Genomic DNA, 25,314 nt, shown 5'->3' with positions numbered 1-25,314 from the left:
AGATTACAATTGATCTTGAGAAATATTAGCTTTCATGTGTTAAGCACTCGTTTTTCAACAATAAAACAAAAGAAATTCTTAACAAAGACCAAATACTTTTTGATGACCTTTTAACTTATTGAAAAACAACAATAAAAGCCAAAGCGATCAATATTAATATGGTCCGGAAAAGGACCCAACAAGCGAAAAATTGCTTGCTTTCATGCTGAGCAATTGTGAAACCTACCACCCCTGGCGGTACACCCCATATCACCTTCTCTTCATTCAATATCATCCCCCTTATAGAAACACTTTGTGACGCGTCACCTTTAACTAATGGCACTTCAATCTCATTTGTCACGATCACCTATAAATATATGGGAATCCAATCAAACTTAGGTTTTTAAAAGGACGCAGGGAAAAACTTTTCAACAAAATAACTATTGAAGTCTCATTGTTCCGTGGTCCTGGGACTTTTAAATAGCCTCAGCCACACGCCGTTTTTCAATAGGGGGGAGGAGGCTACCCCGTAGGGTCCCTTATCCCAGTTTTCTCACGCGGTGCTTTTCCCAACAAATTAATATCGTTTTCCCGATGGTACAAATCGAAGAGAGGTGGCATCCGTCCCGGCAATTCGATTTTTTCCGCTTTAATTCGCTTCAACGCTCCTACAGAGAATAGAGGTGTTTAACTTCTGACTTGGTTTTAGATGAGTATCCTCCCCCCCCCCCCATATAATTTTCAGTATAATTTGTAAAATATGTAATTTGAAAATTTTCTTAAAAGGTGTTTTGGTGAAATATTATGTCGGAGTTTGCTACATCAATGGCAGACATTTCAAAATATTTTATGAATGAAAATAAAATTATTTGTAGTTGCTATAAATGTTATATAGAATTGAGAAACAATAAAAGTATCAATAATAAAAACGGCTTTGTAGGCAATAACCTCATAAAAAAATATGTTGTAATTTTTTTTTACTTTTTAGAAAAAAATACCAAAATTTTTTTACTTTTCATATTTGAACTATAGGAAAACCTAAAATCATCTCAAAAATATTTTTTTTTGAAAATAATTCTAATATTTTAAAAGGTGTTTTCTTTCTATTTCCTAAATTAACTTTAAACTAATTAAATGCTTCCCTTTTTCTCCCTTTTATATAGGAAATGCAATTGTTAAATCCCAATTGCAATTCTATAGCGGTAAAACCAGTTTTACATTATAAAAATGAGGCACTTTTTTTAAATGAAAAAAGCAAATAATTGTTTTCCATTCGTTGAATTATAGCATGATTTTTTCTTCTTCTTAAATTGGGAATACTGCAAGCGTTTGTTACAATGTTTAATGTTTTCTGGTATTTCCTTAAACTTAAATAATTTTTTATCAGTTTAAAGTTATTTAAATTCGTACTTTTATATAAAGTATATTATTATTGGAGTAATGTAAACAGTAAAAACGGTTTGACCTGGCATTTGATCGAAAAAAATTATATAGTATTTTTAAAAACAAAAAAAAAATATTGCAATATTTTATTTTTAATATTCTGCCTCTGGTACGTCTAATTTACTCTCTTAAGGCTACACAGTACCCTAAAATTCGCAAAAATATGCAAAAAAATATTTTTGCATTTTTGGGTGGCTAATGTGGTTGGGAAGCAAGNTATTCTGCCTCTGGTACGTCTAATTTACTCTCTTAAATTTGCTTTTAAAAAATTCAAATAATTTGAAAATTATTTGCTTTCTACTTGCCACATTTAGGCATTTTTGCCTTTGAAATCATATAAATCAAATATTTGCAAGTATAGCTATAATAAAGTTTAATCAAATTTTAAAAGTATTATATTTCAAAAACTTGATATAATATGATACGTCTTAATACTTTAAACTAAACAATAAAATAAGCAAAGTCCGATCGGAAAAATTTCGTAAGATTCTAAAATTGGTAAATTTCAGGCTTCAAACTTCAGAATTCGAAATTTTAATTCAATAATTTAATTCTAAAATTTGATTTGATATTCTAAAGTTTATCAGTAAGAAATATGTTTATCATATTATTTAGACATAATTAAGTTATAAGACATTATTTAGACATAGTTAAGAATGCATTTAACTCTGATGGAGACCTTTTTTCTAAAAAATATCGAGGAACTCATCAAGTTAAACTAAGCAATAAAAAACATGCAAAGCTAATAAAAGGCAGAAATTTAGAATTTCTTATTGACTGAAACAAAATTAAGTGTTATAAATTGTAGATTTCATAAACTGTTTCTACAACATCAACTTTTTCATAAATTTTCCTTTTGACAGCAGTTTTCTTTTCAAATAATAACTGATTTGGTTAGAGAAAAAAACTTAGCAAAATGGCGGATAGAACTATTGGAATTAGTTTCATGCTCCTCTTAGAATGTGCTGATAATTGCTGATTAGAAGAATCTGTTGAAGAAAAAGCCTAAACAAAATGGCTGATCGAACTATAGTTTGGTTTCTTACTCTACCAACTGCTCTAAACGAACTTTTAAAAAGCATTTCTTCATTCGTTTAACTTCTGACTCTCTGGGAATTTCATCAGCTGCTGAAGAATCTATCCGATCTTTTTCAATTACGTTTTCATTACTAACCCTCCTTCGCCGAGGGGAAATGAATCCATTGATACCATTACTTTTGTTCATTATGACTTGGGTACGAGGTAAACGCAAGGGAATAAACGATTTCGATTGAATTCGATCGGGTAGAAAAATTATTCCCCGCATCGGAAACTCATTAAAACCGAATTTGCGTTCGATAGATGAGATTTAAATTCGAGAAAAGAATAGTACATAATCGGAATTTTTAAACTTACTGTGTTGAGGAATGGAGAGCTGATATTGAATTGTTTTCAAAACTGTTTTTATTGTTTTAGTTTTCAGTGTTTAGACTATTTTGTTTAAACAAAATGTCTTTGAATAGTGATTTGTAATTAAAAACTTTCAACTGTAGAAAAATTAGTAATTTATAATCAATTTATAGATATTGTCTGCTTTTTCTTAAAGTAGAAACACTCCTGTGAATTCCATTTTAAGAAATTTTGAATCGATTTGAACAATTCCTCATAATTTCAATCGAAATAAAGGTTTTATTATCAGTTTCGAGATTTACTATGTTGAAAATTTCGGAGCTGATATGAAATTGTTTTCAAATATATTAAATTGTTTAGATACTTTTAGTTCTTTTAGCTTTCAAACAGATTAAATCATTTCAATCCATTAAATTCTTGAATAATAATTGATATATTAGTAATTGATAGATAGTAATTGTAATAGTAATTATTAGCAGTTGAAAGATTAAATTGTTTTACTTGATTAAATTGCTGTAAATAGTTTTCAAACAGATTGCTAAAAATCGTTTTCCATAGTTTGGAGCTGATATGGAATCATTTTCATATGATAAAATTGTTTCAATAGAATAAATTGTTAGATAGTAGTAACTGATAGATTTGTGATTGATAGTAATCTATTGATAGTAATCGATAGATTGTAAATGAAATTAATTGATAGATTAAATTGTTTCAATGGATTAAAGTTGAAAATCGTTACAAAGTAGATTGAATTGCTTAGATAATTTCAATTATTTTAATTTTTAATTTTAAGTTAATTTTTTTTAAACAAAATGATATTGAATAGTGATTTGTATCAAAAACTTGAAAATGGTCAGAAAATTTGACTTCTTTTAATTAAAAGTAAACATTACACAGAAAATTTCAAAATGTTGATATTTTTCGATATATTGAATAGATAATTCACAATCCACAATCAGCTTTAAAACTTACTACTTCAAAAATTATGGAGCTGTATTGGATTTGCTTAAACACCTATTAAATTGTTTGGTTATGTTTTGGTATTTTAATTTTCAATACTGATATTATTTCATTCAAACAAAATTAACTATTGAATAAGTGTTTGTAATGAAAACATTTGAAATTAAAAAAAAATTAATAAATCTAGAATTAAATAGTAGATATTGAATGCATTTCATTAAAAGGAAACATTGCGATCAAATTTTGAAAGTATAAATTTTTTGGATATTTTGTATCAATATTGATATTTTCTAATTATTTCATAAATATTATGTTTAAGAATGTGGAACTGATATAGAATTGTTTTAAATAGATTGAATTATTTTGATTTATTTGATTAGTTGATTTTTAAAGCTGAGAAAAGTTTGCTTTAACAAAACGCTGTTGGATAATGGTTTTGAAAAAAGCATTTTTCATTAAAGAAAATGTTTTATTGTCAATTAATAGATACTGACTGCTTTTCATGAAAGACGAATTGCTTTATTCGCAGCGAAGATAACTTCCAAGCATAATCAAATCTTCGAGAAACTGTTTACATAATATTTTAATAGTTTTCCCAAATCAATAAATTTTTATTAATAAATTTGGCGAATTTTTTTAAACTAATAACAATTCATGTTGAATATACATAATTAGAACATAAAATTATTACACAATAATAGTTAATTATAAAGCAAAATTTGACTATTATTTAGTTAAAATGTTTTTTTTACAGTGCATTGGAATAATTATATTTATTCCAGTGAAACTAAACGGCAAAAAATTCCGAATCAAATTTCAGTATTAAGTGCCGGCACTTTTAGTGCCTCATCCGTAAAATTTATTTTCATTAAAAATTCCTTTTTATGGTAAATATTTTACTGTAATTTTTACAGTAACATTTATTTAATTAAAGTGATTCAGTGATTTTATGGAAATTATTAATGTAAAAATTGCAGTATATCAGATTTTTCGTTCCGTAACATGTTCCAGTAAAAACTGATTTTACGATATTAATAATAATAATTAAAAAAATATATTAAAAAAATTTTAAAAAACAGGCCGGTATTTTTTACTGTGGTTTGATCCGGAATTTTGTAGGAAAATATAAAATCCTCAGTTTAATTGCCTTAAAGCAAAGCCATGACTTTAAATAATATCTATCATTTTGAATTATCTGGGCTTTAGAACGGACAAATAACTTGAAAATTTTAAAAGTTATTAAAATTTTCTTTAAAAATCGCCAATTTGGCGACATTTTTCTACTTAGAAGAAAATTAACAAAATGACTGCTTTATTCTCAGTTTTTGCAAACTTTTATGAGTTCAGATAATGCCGCATGGGAATAAGTTTTTAAATATAGAAAAATTAGACCACCAACGCTTTTCATTCTCACAAAACTGTGGCTTTTCTCCATACTGACGTTTTGCGCCTTTTTCATAATAAGCATGGGCAACGCTGTCTTTAGATTGGTTAAACGTGACCTAACAGTCATTGAGTAATTGTTGTTAACTCACAGCAGTTATGAGAGCAACATATCGCAAAAAGAATCATTTGATAGGACGGTGGGGTCTCCGAAAAACAGTATTAACTATCGCACCAATATATATAATTCATAAATTACTACATTTTTAATGAATGAAAGAATAGAAATGTGGACAGGGCGAGTAAACGAAGGTAAAATTACAAGGAAGAATTAAAATTAAAGTATCCTGAAGAAACACACTATAAGTGGTTCAAACTGGTTTTATTATTTAATCTAACAAACAAGTATTTTTGAAGTTTATTCACAATAAGTTTAATTTTTTTTTTTAAATTCTTCAGGATTGCAACTATTTCTATCAGTTAGAATCAATATTTGTTCATTAGCTACTCTTCACAAAATTATAAACAATACTAGTGTAAATTATTTTATAATAGAGGAGCATTTTACATTGTAGCAGATATAGTTTTTAAAGATTAGGTTTGCGGCAAATATACAGTGACATTTTCTAAATATGGATATTTTAAATTGATATCGATATTATTTTTTCTATCACTTTTGAATAGAACTACCTGGAAAAGCGTATAGCTGATATGGAATATTTTTCCAATGAATTAGAATGCTTAGATGTCTTTTATTAATTAATTTTTTGGCACTTCAATAATTTGATTTAAGAAAACGGCCAATAATTATTTTTGTAATTAAAATTTTTGAAAAAATAGAAGCTATTATGTTTGATCAAATAATCGATATTGAATATTTTTCATTAGAGTAGGAACATTACTCTCAAATTTTCACAATTTCGCTTATTCTAATTTTATCCGACTCTTTTAAAAAAAATTAACATTATGCACAGGGTGTTCTAAACTAGACTGACGTTTTTCAATATTAAAGGAAAATGGTTTTGGGTTAAGCAAAACAATTCCTTCAAATCAAATTCATTTGACACAGCATAATCCCACTTGAGAAGAATTCCTGACGTCAGTGCAAAACTTTTTCGGCAGATGGCGCTACAGGTAGTTGAAGTGTAAATCATAGAAAAACAGTTGAAAATTTTATAACAATGTCACTAAATCACCAATTCTTTCAAAACGAATTCTTTTAACATTGCATAATCCCCTTCATGAAAGTTCTTGATTTTAGTTCAAAACATTTTCGGCAGTAAAAGCGTTACAAAAAATATTTCAAAAAAAATAAAAACTTTATTAGAATGCTACGAAATCTTTTAAAGAATAAAAATTACAAAACCATGTTTTCGAAGTTATCATCATCAGAAATAATCACATGTTATATTGTGACATGTTTAGGTGAGATTTTTTCTTTTTTGATTTATATTATTGTTAACCGAAGTGCCATTTGTAAAAAATTTTTGAACATAAATTTTTTTAAAAAAACTTTAAAAAATACTCATTCTCCTTCGGAATAATTTGTTGCTCGAATTGTTTCATAAACTTGTACAGTTTTCCTTTATAAATTTTTAAAAACAATCGATATAACTATGGACGTTTTGTGCATAACTAGCGTATAAGCAGTAAACTACTATACAACAGCAAACTACTATCTGATTGCTTTCTTATTTGTGATTACTGAATGTTAAACTCGGGTTTTAATATTTTGATTATTAGAGAAGAATTAATCATGGCATTTTAATATATCATACGAGTAAAATTTCTAAGCATAAAATCAATCATCTTATGCATAACAAACCATAAGAGGGCGTATTGAACACATTAATAATTTAGTCAAGTGATAGTCCATATTTAACAATGCAAAGTTGCGTAAAAAAGAAATGAATAAAAAAAAAAGAAATTGAGAATGGAATTGTGAAAACTTCTCGTATCACTAAGATTAAAAATAAAGTGAAATATTAAACATTAAATCATCATCAAATATAAATAATGTGATCGAATAGCATCATTCAATAATGTATGCAAATAAAATGTATATAATTGCTTCATAAAATATTTAAAAAAAATCGTATTTAGAAGAAGCTTCCATGAAAATCGGGAAAGAAAATAAAATGTGTCTGATTCGCAAAATCTAAAAGAAATCAAGTTATGTAGAAAGGTGCATAAAAACCTTGAATGAAAATAAAATGCATCTGATTCATAATATGTAAAAGAAATCAAGTTATGAAGAAGGCTCCATAAAAACGATGTATGCAAATAAAATGTATCTGATTCATAAGAACTAAAAGATTATTTTCCTTAAGTAGAAGGGCCCATAAGAACCCTAAATGCAAATAAAATGCATCTGATTCATAATATGTAAAAGAAATCAAGTTATGAAGAAGGATTCATAAAAACTATGCATGCAAATAAAATGTATCTGATTCATAAGGACTAAAAGATTATTTTCTTTAAGTAGAAGGGTTCATAAAAACCCTAAGTGCAAACAAAATGCATCTGATTCATAATATGTGAAAGAAATCAAGTCATGAAGAAGGCTCCATAAAAACTATGTATTCAAATAAAATGTATCTGATTCATAAGGACTAAAAGATTATTTCGTTAAGTAGAAGGGTTTATAAGAATCCTAAATGTAAACAAAATGCATCCGATTCATAACGTGTAAAAGAGATCAAGTTATGAAGAAGGATTCATAAAAACTATGTATGCAAATGAAATGAATCTGATTCATAAGGATTAAAAGATTATTTTCTTTAAGTAGAAGGGTTCATAAAAACCCTTAATGCAAACAAAATGCATCTGATTCATAATATGTAAAAAGAAATCAAGTCATGAAGAAGGATTCAGAAAAACTATGTATGCAAATGGATTTTATTCAAATGATCTAAAAGAAATCAAGTTTTGAAGAAGGGTCCACACAAAACCATGCACGCAGAAAAAAATGTATCTGTTTCATGAGATCTAAAAGAAATCAAATTATTAAGAAGGGTCCATAAAAACCAAGCAAGCAAATAAAATGTATCTGATTCATAAGATCTAAAAGATATAAAGTTGCTTAGTAGGGTACATAAAAATCACGTTCGCAAATAAAATGTATCTGATTTTAAAAAAGAAATCGAGTTATGGAGAAAGATCCGTAAAAACCATGTATGTAAATAAAATGTATCTGATTCATTAGGTCTAAAATAAATCAAGTTATGAAGTAGAATCAGAAAGAAAAGAAAGACTTCATATATTTTTTCATTTCGGTACATTTCCCAACGGGCTTCCACATTTTATCAAAATTATCAGAGGGACACGTTTCTTTCTGATGCCCGGGCATGATTATTACCAAACTAGTCTCGGCAATATAAGTGGGCAGAATAAAAAATATATATAGATATATACACATCAGATTGGGACCTAGAGGAAAAAGTCGAAGAAAAAAAAACCTGACTAAAACACCAAAATGAAGCGAAAGACGCCTTGAAACAATCGCGGACGGTATTTCCCCCTGGAGGATATGAAAAGGGCCCACACCAATACAATTTTACCAGTCCAGCAATGAGGTGCAAGAGGTTGTAAAAAAAGAAAGAAAGAAGGAAAGAAATATATATACAGTTTAGTCTGAAAAAAAGAAAGGTCCTCCTTTCTTTATAGGTAATGTCGGGTTCCCTAGGGTCGGATTGGGAAACGTGGATGAACCTAAGCTATTGTTTTTAATTCCCCCCTGAGTAACAAGGTTGGTCCAACCTTTATTACATGTTGGAGATTGGATCGCAGGCCTAACGGCCCGACTCGATTCTAACTGGAAAGGTTTGTTTTTCTATGGAATCCGAGCTCGATTGGCTGGAAGATTTGTTCCAATTGCTTCAGCAGGACTTGGTGGGGGTTTATGTCCTAGAGCCATACGAACAAAACGACTTCGCCCTTTTTTTGATGCTGTTATTATTTTTTACAGGCATCCTTTACTTTTTTCTTCCTTTTCTGGAGAAAGATGGGATTGGAATGGATTTTTATCTGGTGAAGAAGAAAATAAAACGAACTGTTTCTTTCGTGTGTAACTATTTGTGAGAAAAGTGATTATTGTTCGGCAAAACATTATTTTAGTTTTTCTATTTTTAATGCATGGGATGTTTTAATACAATTAAAACTTGTTAGATTTTTCTGGAGAAATTCAATTTTGGTTAAAAGATTGATTGTTAGTTTTCTGAAAAATGCCAATTTAAGCCAGTGTTACTTTACTACATATCATTTTTTTTGATACAATCATGCGATTTATAAACTTAATTATTAATAAGGCCAAAAATTAGCAGATTTTGCATTTTTTTTTCTTTCATTTCCAAATATTTTGCTCTTAAAGGCATTTTTTTTGTAAATTTTAGAGCTTTTTCTTACGGTAGTTAGTTTTTGAGCTCATTTTAAATGCTTTTCTAGAAATTAAGTACATTCATATTGTAAAATATGTATTTAAATTTAAATTACCTACCTTCCCTTAATAGGGCATACGGCATAATTCACACTTCAAGAAAGATTAAGTTTCACAACATAATTAGCAATGATACAAACTACAACAATAGGCAATGATACAAGCAAATAAGTTACACAATGATTCACAAATATCACAATAAACAACCACTAAAACTGGGTTGGTGGCAACAGCAAAACTAAAACCATTGCAAATAAACCATAGAAAAGTAAAATCGTGTAAGGGGATTTTAACAGCCAACACAATTTTGGGTCTACGACTTCCCATGCTCAACTCCGTAGCCTTGTATTTTGAATCCAGTACAGAAGACAAGGGAACTCTTGGAGGAAGTATTGGGAGAACTTTGCTATCGTGGAGGACCTTTTTCTGTTGAAACTAACTCACATTTGCGTTACATGGAGAGGAAAACCACGAAAACCTCCCATGGTTAGCCTAACAGTAAGTTGACTCTTACCCAGATCCATCTGCTACTGAGGATATTTTACGTCTGCCCTGTGGTCGATGCCAGCCGGGTACGGAATTTGTATCGAACAGCCATCGCTGGGATTCGAACCCGGGTCACCTCATTTGGAGGCGAGCGCTCTATCCCCTGAGTCACCATGACTTATGTATGACAATTGTCGTAACTGAAAAGGGGTTTATTCTTATCAAGCATATTGGAAAGATGGATAAGCATGTAAGAGATGTTCAACACACGAAAAACAAAAAGCTGAGCAATGTAATTCGTCTTCTAAATCAAGTAAGTCACCTTTTTGCAAAAAAGAAAGGGGGAAAAAAGTTACGTTTTGCATCTGCAAACATAACTCTATAAAGCCTGAATAATTTTAAATTAAGTCACACTGAAAAAAATTCCACATTTTACAGTACAGTTTTAGATAAACACACTGGCTCACGTTATGCCTAATGAATACACACCCTGAAAAAACTACACTGATAATTATTATATTGAAACTCGCAACAAAATTGGAGACAACTTAGAAGAGAAAAAAAAACGTCAATTGGCGAAACGATTGTCTTTAGTTATTTTTGCATTTAATATTTATTTCAAACTTTAAAAATCATATCAGTTCTCTCAACTTCTCCCAATATACCTGCTTTAATGGAATCAAATGTTTCATAAAAGTTAAAAGAAAGAAACTATGCTTTAGATTGAAATTCTTGTCACCTTTATTTTCCAATAACTACACTAGTTAACTGTGCAACTAAACAAATATGTTTTTCAAAAATATTTAGCAAATTTTTTGACCAAATATTTTGAAAAAAAAAAAGGTAGTTTCTCAAAGAAACAAAACTAATCGGGGAAAATTTAATTTTTAATAGCTAATTAATTTTTAATAATACGTCCATTCCTGAGAAAGAATGACATATGTCTTTATCTATTTAATTTTCATTTATTTATTCTCATTTTGTCCTAGTTTTTAATCAAAATTTTAAATTTGGAGATAAGCAATTATAAATCCTAATTTACCATATCGTTTCAAGATTTAAAATACATTTTTGTTTTTCATATTCTAATTTTTTTTCTCATATTCAAAATTTTTTTCTTTTCTAATTTACCATGATTTAAAATACATTTTTATTATTATTTTTTTTTTTAATTTTGATGTTTAATAAAATTGTTTTACTTTTAATCTGAGAAACTGACTTTAAATTAGTTTCCCTGCAGAGGCAGTGCTAGTATAGGAAAGCAAACTTAACAGCATATTTTTGCCCTGCGTTGCGTTCATTCGTTTTTCACTCATCCGTTTCTATCAATGAATGTTTATTTGTATTTACCCTGGAGTAATCCCTAGAACAGAGTTACTAACGGAATAACCCTTAAATCAGAGTTACTCTGTTGATAATCATTAGGCTGATAGAATATAGTTTAAACCCGCGCTTATTTTTATATTGTGCTTTTCAGTTCAAATTCAAATTAATTTCAACTTCAAAGAAATACTGTCAAAAATTTTATTAAATATTAATGATATCTAAATTTTTTTATAAAAATTGGATCGTTGTTTTAAACTTTTGAATAATTTTTGAAGAGTTAAAAAAAATGAAAAAGATCAGAAATGAAAAAAAAAATATCAGGATAGGACAATAAATAAAGAAATATTATAGGTAAATTGTTTTAAACAGTTTTAACAGGCACTTCTTAAAGTTAAGTAAAGAAAGCTAAAATTTAAATTAAATACAAATAAAATTAATTAATAATTAAATAAAATTATTTTAATTAAATAAAAATTAAATAAAAAATTAATAAAATTATTTTCGGGAAGTATTTGTTTGATAACTCGAGACGTTTTTTGAGGGGAAAAAACGAAGAAAAGATCATTATCACTGTATTGATAAAAAGCTTTTGAATAATATTTAAACAAAAGCTCACCTTAATCTAAATAATTGAAGTGATCAGTCTTTAACAAATTTTGATTACTCTCCTTTTTAAAAAATATTTGTTTGGTACCGCATAAAAGTTTTTAGGTAAAAAAAATCGCAATTTTATTGATTTAAATTTTTTTCAATTACATTTCACAAAAGTGCCCCTTTCCATAATATAAGTTATCAATTTTTTAAAATTATTTAATAGAATTTTTTAATAAAAAAAATATTTGTTTGGTTTATAAAAAAAAATTATAGTTTCATAAATAAAATTTAATAATGATTATTGAACAATAGCATTTATTAATTTAACGTAAGGAAAATGCAAAAAGTAAATTTACTGAAATTCAGGGTTTTTTTAAAAAAAACTTTTTAGAGAAAAATCTTTCCTTTTGCGTTAAAATTTGTTTTTATTTGTTTGTTTATTTATTTACTTTTTAGTTTTGATGTAACAATTTGTTAACCGTAAAGAAATGAAAATAATTTGCATAGAAATCGCTCGTTGGCAATCGAACTAATCAATGGATGAATACTTAGTTATAAATATTTAAGTAGTTGGAGCTTTCACCCAAATATTATGAGAAATAATTTAAGTGAGTTTTCTACACTGAAAAAATGCAGAATTAAATTGCGGTAAAAAGTACCTGCACTCAGGGAGTTGGTTCTTTTTGTTGTAAAATTAATTTTAATTCGAACACTTTACGGATTAAAAAATCCAATATACCGTAATTTTTACTGCTATAATTACCATAAAATCACTGCATCACTTCAGTTAAATAAATAATATTGTTAAAATTATGGTTGCTTTTCAGATAAAAAGGATTTTATCTTTGATGCAACCAAAGTGCTGGTATTTAATATCGTAATTTGTTACGAACTTTTTTTCAATGCACTTATTCGGAAAATACAAAATACTTCTCGTAAAATCATTTCTTTTTTTTTCTTTTTATTTAGAAGAAATAAATTATTCGTAACTCCATCTACTTATTGACTTGAGAGACTTCAAAGAATAATAATAATTTCACTACTAGTATTTTATATTTTTTGTAAAAATAGTAGCCCAGTTTAAAGATGAAAAGATGAGATGTTTTTTTCTTTAAAATTTTTCTGAGTAAATTACTGAAATACGTAAACTTATTTTTAGAAAAAAATTTTAAGCTTTAGTAAATTGTAAATGTTTAGAGAATATTCTCTAAAAATTAGGATTTTTCAAAGAAAATCAGAAAACCCATTAAAACCGGAAATTTTTTAAATGCCGTGACGCAAAAAAATTTCTATTCAAACTGTTTTCTTTATACTAAATGAATATTTCCTTCTGTTAGTTACTATTTGAATTTTGAAAAGAATAAAACGATATAAATCAAACTTAAAATCTATAAATCAAGTCAATCATGCTTGTATAATATTAATAAAAACATCTGATTAAATTGTTTGAACCCTGTCATCTGTGCATATTTAAAACAACAAGAATAAAACAATATAAATCAAACTTAAAATCTATAAATCAAATCAATCATGCTTGCATAATATTAATAAAAATATCTAATTAAATCGTTTGAACCATGTCATTTGTGCATATTTAAAACAACAAGAATAAAACGATATAAATCAAACTTAAAATCTATAATTTAAATCAATCATGCTTGTATAATATTAATAAAAATGTCTAATTAAATCGTCTGAACCATGTCATTTGGGCATATTTAAAACAACAAGAATAAAGCGATTTAAATCAAGCTTAAAATCTACAAATCAAATCAATCATGCTTCTATGTCAGTTCTTGTATAATATTAATAAAAACATCTAATTAAATTGCTTGAACCCTGTCATCTGTGCATATTTAAAACAACAAGAATAAAACGATATAAATCAAACTTAAAATCTATTAATCAAATCAATCATGCTTGTATAATATTAATAAAAATATCTAATTAAATCGTTTGAACCATGTCATTTGTGCATATTTAAAACAACAAGAATAAAACGATATAAATCAAATTTAAAATCTATTAATCAAATCAATCATGCTTGTGTAATATTAATAAAAATGCCTAATTAAATCGTTTGAACCATGTCATTTGGGCATATTTAAAACAACAAGAATAAAGCGATTTAAATCGAATTTATAAAGTTAAAAGTTCCTTTTTTTCCCCACTCACCCAATTTCTGTTATATTTAGGCCAATATAAGGGTTTACGTTTAAAAGATAATTTATCATTACTCAAATAGAATTCCTCGATAGCGTCACCCAAAGTTGTTTTTAAAAGTCTCTTCACTTCCTGCTTGACAAAAAAAGTCCTCCACAGCTCAAAGTTATCATTTATTTAAATAGCAAAAATATAAAAATATAATTCGATCTGATAAAAGGGAAGCTTAGCAATCAAATGATACGCTTCAATTCATTGATAATCGTTTTTTTAAGCGATAAAAAGGGGATGATCCTTATAAAACCCCTTCCCCCCTTCTCACCAACAAAAAGTCGATTGTGTAAAATATCAGGACAAATAACCTTCTATCCGATATTATTATTATTATACCTCCCTTTCCTTCTATTAACCATTTCTTTCACGGGACGGCTGCAAATAAAAGAAGATCAAGCCAAGAAAGAAAAGAAAAGCGTACGAAATATCATAAAAAGGCAAATCCTCATATGAGAAAAACCTTTTCACCATGATTCCTTTTTGTATGCTTGCGCGTTGACGCGAAAGCTAATCCCTTTTATACATGCGGCCGATGTGCCATGTATTTAAGGCCTATTAAAGCCTGCTATCAGTCAAGGGTCGGTGGGACTTTTACAATAGTAACCCCTATCCCCCCCCAAAAAAAATATCGCTGCACCCCTGTTAGCGTTCAGAAGCACGTTTCCCCCATACCTTCTGTCATTGCTAGTCAATGAATCGAAAGTTCACAAACATTGTGCAAAGCTAAGATATATTGCCGTGTATACGCGAATAGTTATGAGGACCCGGTAAAGGGGACCTACTCGGGGCCCCCACCTTTTCCATGTTATTATCCCATATTTTGTTATCTCTGAGAGGTTGGCTATGGCGTTGATGTCGTTTCAATGACGTCATAATAGATTACAAACTACCGAAGAGTGTTCGTTTCAGGAAATGTTCATTTTGTTCACGCTTTCTAGGCTGACGTCCCCCCCCCTTTTTTTATTTTATAGATACCCTCTCCCCCAATCCGTTCTTAATCTCGATCCCTTGAATTTTTATAGAGTATGGAGTAAAAAGAAGAATTCATGATCTTATCTGTAATAGACAGGACATAATATTCTCATTTCCTGGTCCCCGCCTGTCATCGATGCCATATGTTAGAATTTAAAATGTATAAAGTGTTTGACGCGATGATGTAAATTTTATTTTTCGATGAAACTCAATTCAAAATGTTCTCTTTATATGTGAATGGAATAAAAATTAACTCCGTTACACATAAGTGGAATAAATATGATATTTCGTATTCTACGAGGCCGAATTTTCTCATATTTTACAGATTTGATTGTTTTAAATTGTTGATAAATGTTTATCTCTATGTATAATAGAAATACAGTTGTCTGATATTATATTCCTTGGTTCAGTTATATATATTCAAACGTTAACGTAAGTTATATTCAAACCGTTTTATCACGTGATCAATAAATTTAATTAAATAGTCTGACACAGTTTTCCATTGTTGTTGAACGGTAAGAAATGAATACTCAAATTTCATGAAATTTTCTTCGTTTTTGACGAAACGGTTCATGGTATAATATGCTCCGAGAGAGCATTTCCTCAAAGTGACGAAATAACTATCACTTCTTCAAGGAAACGAATTTCGTCAAAAGTAAAAAAAAGAAAAATATTTCGTGAATCTATATTTTTTGACACCTCATGGTGCTTAACGCGTGTGCCATCCATTGCTGATCACTTTTTCGTGGGCATCATGTCGGTGGATCACTGTCACCCGCCCCCACAGCACAAGAAAACAGATAGTAGTGGGATTTGAACCTGTGATCTTCCTAACATAAGGCCAATCCCTTGACCACCGTACCAGTCGGCTTATTTCGTCATTTTAGTTTCGATCATCCCCATAATCTCCCATAATCCATTGCGATGAGGTTTAGAGTAAAGGAAGCATTTTCGTAATATATTTGAGAGTTTGCATTTCGTGACAAATCACGTGATTTCGTGACGAAATGATTCTCAAATTTAACGAGAATTGCTGAATCGGCAAAAGGGAGAGTTTTATTTTTGAGAATGCTGTGTACTTTTATTGGCTGGAAAACCACAGAATAGAAAAAAATTTTAACGCATATTTTTGTTCTCCTCAGCATAAAATCAATAAAATCATGTAGGAAATCGCTTTTTTATGATAAAAAAAAATATTTTATCTCTAATTTAAAGGTATTTACCTGCAATATTTATTCTCCTTATACTACTCAGCTATTACGTATTACGTTTTTGATATTGATTCTTCTCTTATAAGCTAAAATGTTGTTTCTTTATTATAAAGTAATTCTTAGATATTACCTTATTACATTACATTTTGGGATAAACTTATTTAAATCGGTGTCTAAATTTATTTACCCTTTTGCAACTATTATTATTATTATTATTGTAAATTACTATAATATACTATTATAAATTACAGTTAAAGAGATTAGTTAACTGGTCCAGAACTTTCCGTTGTAAGCCTTCTATTTTATTAAGGAAATTATTTTCTACAGTTCTACTTTTTGTTTTTTGTATCAACAAACAAAAACAAAACAAAAACTTAAACGCACATTTTAACAACAAAACTTTTTTAGAGATTAAAAAAATAAAAAAGATTAAAAAAAATAAATAAAATTTAAAAAGTACTTAATTTGAACTTTACAGTACATTTTAGCAAAAAAACTTTCTTTGGACATTAAAAAAAATCGTTTGAGCTTCACTGTACATTTAAACAAGAAAATATTGCTTTTTGGGCCCTAAAATAAAATAAAAAATAAATAAATAAATAAATAAATAAATAAATAAAAGATAGTTTGGCGTTGAACTTAAATATTCGGTACATTTTCTGCAACTTTAATATCTTGTTTCGAGTTGGAATCTTCCGAAATTTAACCATGTTTCCACCTAATTTTCAACGTGATATTTCATGATCATTTGCGCAATAATATGGCATCGTATTAAAATTACAACAAATTTAAATGCTATAATTCAAATTCCATCAATGTAGTTTCATTTTAGTTTTACTTTGACCCAAAATTTTACAGTATTTATCTTCGAAAATTACTCCTGTTAATTTGATTAATCGAATATTTTTTTATATTTCATCAAACTTTTTAATGGGATTTATTATTTTAAAATTTTCAAAATATTTGCGGTTTATTTATTTATTATTATTATTTTTTTCAGATGTTAAAGAGAAAACGCAGCTGTGTTTGTCTAAAAGTAGGATTGCTTTCCAAGTGAATTTATGGATATATATCTTTAGTCTTTTATTACTGTTGCGTGATTTTAAGGGGACCCTTATTCAAAAATTTCTTTGAAACTAAGTATACAATATGATTACAGAAATAAGAAGACACCACATTTCATGCAATTTGCTTGAGTTCTAAATCTTCAAGTTTCGTGTGATTTACAACTTGAACAACACATAAACAATCGATTACGACTTTTAATTGCGTGTAGCGGTTCTTAAACTTAATCTAACGAAATAGTGGTAGATTGAAAGAAAATTGGAACTTATCCCATAGCTAATTCAAAAATTATGTACCCAGTGAAAAAGAATCTTACAAGGAAAACTAAATCATCAATTTAAATGTTTTAAATATTAAAGGAAATCAAATTGGAATTGAAAACTTTATATAGACAACAAAAATAATTATTAAAAATTTATAAAATGCTTAACGGGAGTTTCGAAAATTTATTCCAACAATCAGCGTAACAGACAATGCTTCCTTCTAATTAGAACATACTTTAGTTAGAAAAAAAAGTAATTTCCTTTATTGTTTCTCTTAAACAGTTCTTTGAAAATGTAAAAATATTTTCAGGGGTAAAAGTTCGTTATTGCTGTGGCAGTGTAATAGATATTTTGAATGAAAAAATATTCGAAAGAGCTCCAGAACGTATTTTTGCTATTTTCCAATAGATAATGGCTTATTTTAAATCCTTTTGATCATTATAATATATATATATATTTGAAATATTTGAAAAATGTTCTTAATTTTTTTAAAAAGACATTAAAAAAGTTAAAATTTCAAAAATGATACATCTATTTTTCATTTTTTATTTAAATAAAAAAATTTCTCGTAATTTTTTTTAAATAGTCACTTAAATTAAAATTTTATAATTTTTCTCTTTATTAATTTTTTAATTTTATATATCAAAGTCTAAAAAACGTTTCACAATTTTTCGAAAACAACTAACGCAGTGCAACACACAGAATATTTAGATACCAAACTAAATACAGCTGTCTTTAATAGTTTTCCAAAATAAATCTTTAAAAAGCTATAAAAACATGAAAAAATTAATCATGTTGAAAAAGTCATTCAAAGCGTTAGTATCACTGCAAATTCAATAGAACTGGGAGAAGAGTAATAAATTTTATCACGCACTATGATTTAATTAAAAACATAGATTTTTCATCATGTGAAAAAGAGTTATAAGCGTTGCTTTTTAAAATAATAAAACAAATCGTTAAGTAGTTTAAAATTTTTGTGTTTTGAATAGTGAACTCCTTCGAAGAGAAATTGCAATAGATTGCAAAATAATAATAATAATAATAAAATAAATTCGATCCCAAAGTCTAATGTATTTTCTAAACCTATATGAAAAAAAACTTCGAAGATTGACAATTATAAATAAAAAAAATTGATAATTATATTAGCGATCATTTGGATTGAATATGTTTATTATTGATTGAATTTGTAATAATTTTGTTTTGAATTAAATGGTATTTTCAATTAAAAGCGTGCTTTTCTTATTAAAGACCTTGTTCTCTTTTCTGTAAAAATAATACAAGCAACGGAAGCCAAACCAATAATGTAGAGGTTGTTAAAGTTTTTAACTAATAGAATTTATTTAAAAATTATTGCAAATAGTAAATTCAGGTTAATTAAGTATCCATTTTTATTTATACACGGACAATAAAAATTCTGATTAAATTACAGTAAATTATTGACATTTTTAGTACAATAAAACAACATAATTTTGATTTATCAAACAAAATATGCGGTATTTAAACCGTTCCTTTGGTAATTTTTCCATCCATATGGTTATTTCGGGAAAACGGATTTCCTGAAATTCTGGTTTTCAAAATTATAGTTTTTATTACCATGAAAAATACAAAACTGAAATGTAAATTTCATTAAGTAAATGGGTTTTATGACAAGTTCTAAGGTATCGTGATAAAATTATCATATTTTACCACATTTATCAAATTTTATCCTATCATAAAACCAATTTATTATAAATTTTTACCAAAATTATTACCAAAGCGCATCTGTAAAAATTAACGAGCTTTTCGGTGTTGTTCATAGAGCCATTAACACCGTAAACTTTATCATATTCTAGTAGTATTGACCATTTTCTTCCAGTGTAGCAGTATCTTATAAACGGGGTTAATCTAAAACAGTTTTATTTAATTTCATTAATCGTTATTCTTTAAAGAGATGTTGATTTAAAACTATTTCAAAGGAAATAAGAGAAAATACACCAAACTTAGATTCGATAGTGTTTAAGTTCACATAAATTAAATTTAAATTGAGTGAGCCAATTAAACATTGCAAATTAAACATATTTTTTCAAACCTTTTAATATTTTTGTCCACCAATAGTGTTTTAATCTTCTGTTCAATCAAAACATTCAAATGCTTTCCTAAGTAATACCCATAATTGAAAAAGTATATCTTGTTATAAAAAAAACCACACACAAAAAAATTATGATTGGTTGGCTATTTTTCTTCAAATGAAGAATAAGTTAAATGTATTAGTTTATTTTTTTTTCATCAAGCATCATTATTAACATTTAAAAAATGTTTTAAAATAAAAAATGACAAGTAATTATTTTTGCTTTTCATTATTAAACTAATATTTTACTTGTTTAAGTAACGGTGACAGACATTCTTTTGAGTTTTAACTATTAATTTATTTACACAATAAAAAAATTCATAACTTTTACTCATTTTATTTACTTTTTTTCATACTACAAACTCCTTTAAGTTAATAGCCAAATTTCAAAACAAAACAATATGAAAGCACATGAAGACGAAAGAATTCAGAGAGGAGTTAGGAGGATTGCTTAGTTTAAAATCTGTGGATCTTATATTTTCATATGCTAACCCAGTTTCATTAAACCAAAATTTCTACATATCACTTACAGTAAGTGTAATATTTTTCCAAAAAAATTTTTTATACGACGAAAATTTTCTTTTTCTTCGTGTTTTTTTTTTCTTTCCGAAAACAAAACAAGCCTAGATTTCCAATTCAAAAGGAAATTTAGGTTCAGTTTTATTTTACTTTTCGTTTCTGCACAAAAATTTTTTTTTGCCTCCTTGAAAGGGAAATATTCCTTTGAAAGTAAAATGAATCAGTAATACATTAGCCTAAAAACTGCTTCCTGAACAAATATTTTTAATTTCTTCCCGATAATTATTTTTCATACAACCACGAACAATAAATAAGGTTTCAAAGTCTGTCAGAATGTTACAATTTTTTAACAATATTAAGGTACAAAATGTATTTTAAGAAAGATTTTTAGTTTTTCGTAAAATTTCATTCTACATATAACCGTGAACTCAATAAGGTTTCAATAGCACATTTGTCAGAATGTTTCAATTTTTAAACAAAATTTACAATCAAAGTTTTAATAAAGATTTTTAATTCTTTGTAAAATTATATTTTTGGGTGAGTGAAGTGTATCGGCTAATAGCTAATTTGCGTGAATTTTTCTTTCTCTGCATGAAAATTAAGTTCAATTTTTTCTTATGCTTTCGTTTCTTTTAAAAGTAATTCATTTAAAAATAGTCGGTAACGAATCAAGTACTAAATTTTAAAGCATAATACATTAATATATTATTTTTATTTATTGAAAAAGAATAAAAACTAAAATAAAAACCAAAATCGGTATTTAAAACATTCATTTTAATTTTTTCCATTCATATGGTAACGCTTTACCTGAAATTCTGATTTTCAAAATTATAATTCTTATTATCACACATTTAGTAAAAAAATACGAAATTGAAAAGTAAATTTAACCGAAAAAATGATTTTTATGCCATGCCCCTAGTTATAATGATTAAATTAACATATTTTACCTCATTTACTAAAGTTTAACAGCCATTGTGAAAAAAATATTTTTTTGTAAATTTTACCAAAAGTCTTTACCAAAGCTCTTCGGTAAAAATTACCGAAGTTTTTGGTGCTTCCATTGAGACAGAAACACGGAAAATTTTACAAAATCTAGTAGTTTTAACTATACTACAATTATGGATAGCGTTTTACTACAATTTTAGAAGTAGACCATGCATTTTGTCTCAGCTGGTCTTGCACTCCACTAGAAAAACAGTTTATTTCGACACTTTGTATTACTTTGTAAATTTAATATAGACATTTTTGAAAAACGTTATGACAAACAATGATAGTTCCTTGAAAACCTTACGGAACTATGATCTTAATAGATAGTAGAAAACGTAATTACGTTCATCTCAATCTAAGTTTATAACGTATTTATAGTAAATTATTAGTTGCAGTAATGTTTAGTCGATGCAAATAAATAGTCGTTTCTTTCTTTTTTTTTTTTTTTTTTTTTTTTTTTTTTTTTTTTTTTTTTTTTGCTTAGTAATAATATTAATTCTGATACATAAATTTATAAAAACTTCGATTCTGTGAATTGCTTATAAGGGTAAATAAGGATATTTTCATAATTTACTTAGGACTAAAAATAAAAATTTTAATCAAGTGAATTTTTTAATTATTGATAGTGGTTCACTACACTTTTAGAAGTCTCAACTGGTCATGCAATCCACTAGAAAAACCGTTTATTTTGACACGTTATATTACTTAGTAAATTTAATGCAAACTTTTCTGAAAAACATTATAACAAGCAATGCTAGTTCCTTTGAAAACCGTTTGAAACTATAGACGGGATTACTGTAGATGGGAATTATTCATGTCTAAGTTTAAAACGTACTTACGATTTAAACGTAATTATTAGTTACGATAGTGATTATTCGATGCAAATAAGTAGTCGTTTCCCCCCTTTTCTTAATAATAATAATTCGTTTACATCGATGAATAAAAATTTCGATTCAATGAATTGACTACAAACCTCAATTTCGATTCTGTGAATTGCTTATAAGGGCAAATAAGGATATTTTTATAATTTACTTAGGACTAAAAATAAAAATTTTAATCAAGGGAATTTTTTATTATTGATAGTGGTTTACTACAATTTTGGAAGTCTCAACCGGTTATGCAATCCACTAGAAAAACCGTTTATTTTGACACTTTATATTGCTTAGTAAATTACAAACTGATCTGAAAAACATTATGACAAACAAAGCTTGTTCCTTTGAAAACCTTTTGAAACTATAGACTTTATAGATGGGAATTATTCTTGTCTAAGTTTAAAACGTACTTACGATTTAAGCGTAATTATTAGTTACGATAGTGATTATTCGATGCAAATAAATAGTCGTTTCCTCCCTTTTTTTAATAATAATAATAATAATAATAATTCGTTTACATCGATGAATAAAAATTTCGATTCAATGAATTGACTACAAACCTCAATTTCGATTCTGTGAATTGCTTATAAGGGCAAATAAGGATATTTTCATAATTTACTTAGGACTAAAAATAAAAATTTTAATTAAGTGAATTTTTTAATTATTGATAATGGTTTACTACAATTTTAGAAGTCTCAACTAGTCATGCAATCCTCTAGAAAAACCGTTTATTTTGACAGTTTATATTACTTTGTAAATTTAATACAAACTGTTCTGAAAAACACTATGACAAACAATGCTAATTTCTTTGAAAACCTTTTGAAACTATGGACAGGATTATTATAGATGGGAATTATTCATGTCTTAGTTTAAAACGTACTTACGATTTAAACGTAATTATTAGTTACGATAGTGATTATTCGATGCAAATAAATAGTCGTTTCCCCGCTTTTCTTAATAATAATAATTCGTTTACATCGATGAATAAAAATTTTGATTCTATGAATTGACTACAAATCTCAGACCATGCATTTTATCTCGAAAATCATTTATTTTCACAATTTTTAAAGTTATCAAAGACATTTGCGAAAACTCTGCATATACAAGAATACTGGCATAAACGGCAAAAAAAGTCATTTTTAAAAAATGTACTTAAATTATGAATTGCGGCAATGTGCCTACCAGTTTATTACTTTACCTTCCCCTAATAAGATCCCTTACAATGGGAAATCAATTTCCTTATTCAACAATACCATCAACCCAAAACACGTCGTCATTATTTTCAATAGCCGTAATAAATTGATTAAAGATAAGGAGTATTTTGTAGTGAACGTGAGGACGAATTATACACAGTTCTTCAACCCCCGAAGCAATACAATGGCAAAACGGTCTTCCGTTTGGAGACAATATGAAAAAGCTCACAGTTCCACGTGTCCATCTCTTATCTGGGTGGACCATAGCCTCCGCCAGGGGGGTTGAAAAAGAGTTATGGTCACATGATCGTCTGGCCACGCGTCAGTCGAAGAGGGTTTTTATTGAGTGTCCCCATGGTTCATTAGGTGCAATTTCGCCTGTCCGGAATGATAGCATAAACCGCTACTGCCTCATTCCCACCCCCTTGTCATTGTTCTGCCACTTCTGATGGCGGTCCGTCTTCCGATTGGCTTATCTCAAAGACTACTAAGCCAATAAGAGCGAGGTTTTAAACCCCGCCTACAAAGCGAAACCTACCCTCGTTTCCTGCTGTAGTTCGTCATTGATATTAGACACTTAGTAATAGTGGGTTGTTCTTAGTGCTCGTGGTGGAAAAGTTTTTTAAAAAAAAGCGCCAAAGGAAAATAAAAACATTATTATTTATATATCTAACTTGAATTAATTTATTTTTTAGACCATAAAAAACAATGATGCGCATTAATATCGAGAATTTTTTTAGACTTGTTTATCTTTAGAACTTTCCATGTAGGGACTGATTGTTTATCAACAAGCGAATTCGAAAACTGGACTTACTAACAGTCGGTTACGACTGACTATGTTGGAATTCAACACACCAGCAACAACAGCAGCTAGCTCAATGTTGTCCATGCTCAATATCAACATGGAGGCCTCGCGGCAGAACTTTTTATTGGGAAACCCACCTTTAGCGGCATTGCATTCGATGGCAGATATGAAACCAAATGGTGTGACACCTTATCCTAGTAGCCAGACTTTGAAGCCTTCTCCAATGACACCAACCAGTTCCTCGGGGACGCCCCACGGTATTAATGACATCCTGGGGCGGCCAGTGTGTACATCAGCACCAGCATTGGGAACTTTAAGCGCCCTGCCTCGACTGAGTTTAGGAATGGGTGCTGGTATGTACTTTGGAGGTCCGAAAATCGGGCTTGGTGATTTGCCGGGAAGGCCTCATATATATTGGCCTAATGTCTTGCAAAGTCAAGCACTATGGAGGGATAGATTTGCATCTGCGGCAGGTATGTTTCTTAGATCATTTTTTGAACAATGACTGCATATATTTTATATGAAATGAAAATCTACCATCTACAAGTCCTTTTTCTTTGTCGCTTATATATTACCTCTAAGGTCGACCTATTATGTATATACTTTTTTATATATATATACTTCGTCAATGATTCTACAAATATATTTTAAATGTAAAGAAAATGAGACACTCTTTATTTTACTTATTTAAATACATTACTATGGATTTATAAGCTAACACTAGCGAAATGCATCAATTATTGTTCCGTGTGTGGAAATTATCTCTATTTAATTAAACTTGTTCATTAGTGTCCTAAATTTTCGTCTTTCTTCCTCATTAGAACTTTTCCGTAGTTAAGCTTCTGTCGCAAACACAGTGTATTCAGTTCTAACCACCCTTACTGTTAAATTTTTGGAATCCTTGGGGAAAATGAAGTGAAAAAAAAGTATTCACAATGTCTCAAATTAATATTTAACAGAGGAAAAATATGTTATTGAAATCACTAGAGGAGAAGGCGGTACTGAAAGTTTAACTGTTAATGGAAGCAGAAGGGAGTAGAAAAGCGATTATGTGAAGTTTCGTCTGGCAATTAAACTAATTTTGAAATTTTTCATCCTATATATATAT

General features: G+C 28.2%; 1 protein-coding gene across 1 annotated transcript in view; it reads left to right on the top strand.

The window, feature by feature from the left end:
• Window positions 1–23,960: 23,960 nt before the first annotated feature.
• Window positions 23,961–25,314, top strand: part of LOC107450777 (homeobox protein Nkx-6.2) — a 39,590-nt gene continuing 38,236 nt past the window's right edge. Inside the window, exon 1 of the mRNA XM_016066675.3 lies at window positions 23,961–24,679. Within this exon, the coding sequence (XP_015922161.1) occupies window positions 24,238–24,679 (442 nt within the window). The 5' untranslated portion in view covers window positions 23,961–24,237. The remainder of the gene's footprint in view (window positions 24,680–25,314) is intronic.

Source organism: Parasteatoda tepidariorum, chromosome 8 (assembly GCF_043381705.1).
Source record: "Parasteatoda tepidariorum isolate YZ-2023 chromosome 8, CAS_Ptep_4.0, whole genome shotgun sequence".
In the NCBI taxonomy this organism is placed as follows: domain Eukaryota; kingdom Metazoa; phylum Arthropoda; class Arachnida; order Araneae; family Theridiidae; genus Parasteatoda; species Parasteatoda tepidariorum.
Note: the sequence above shows the minus strand (reverse complement) of the source record. Positions and strands in the feature narration are given on the sequence as shown.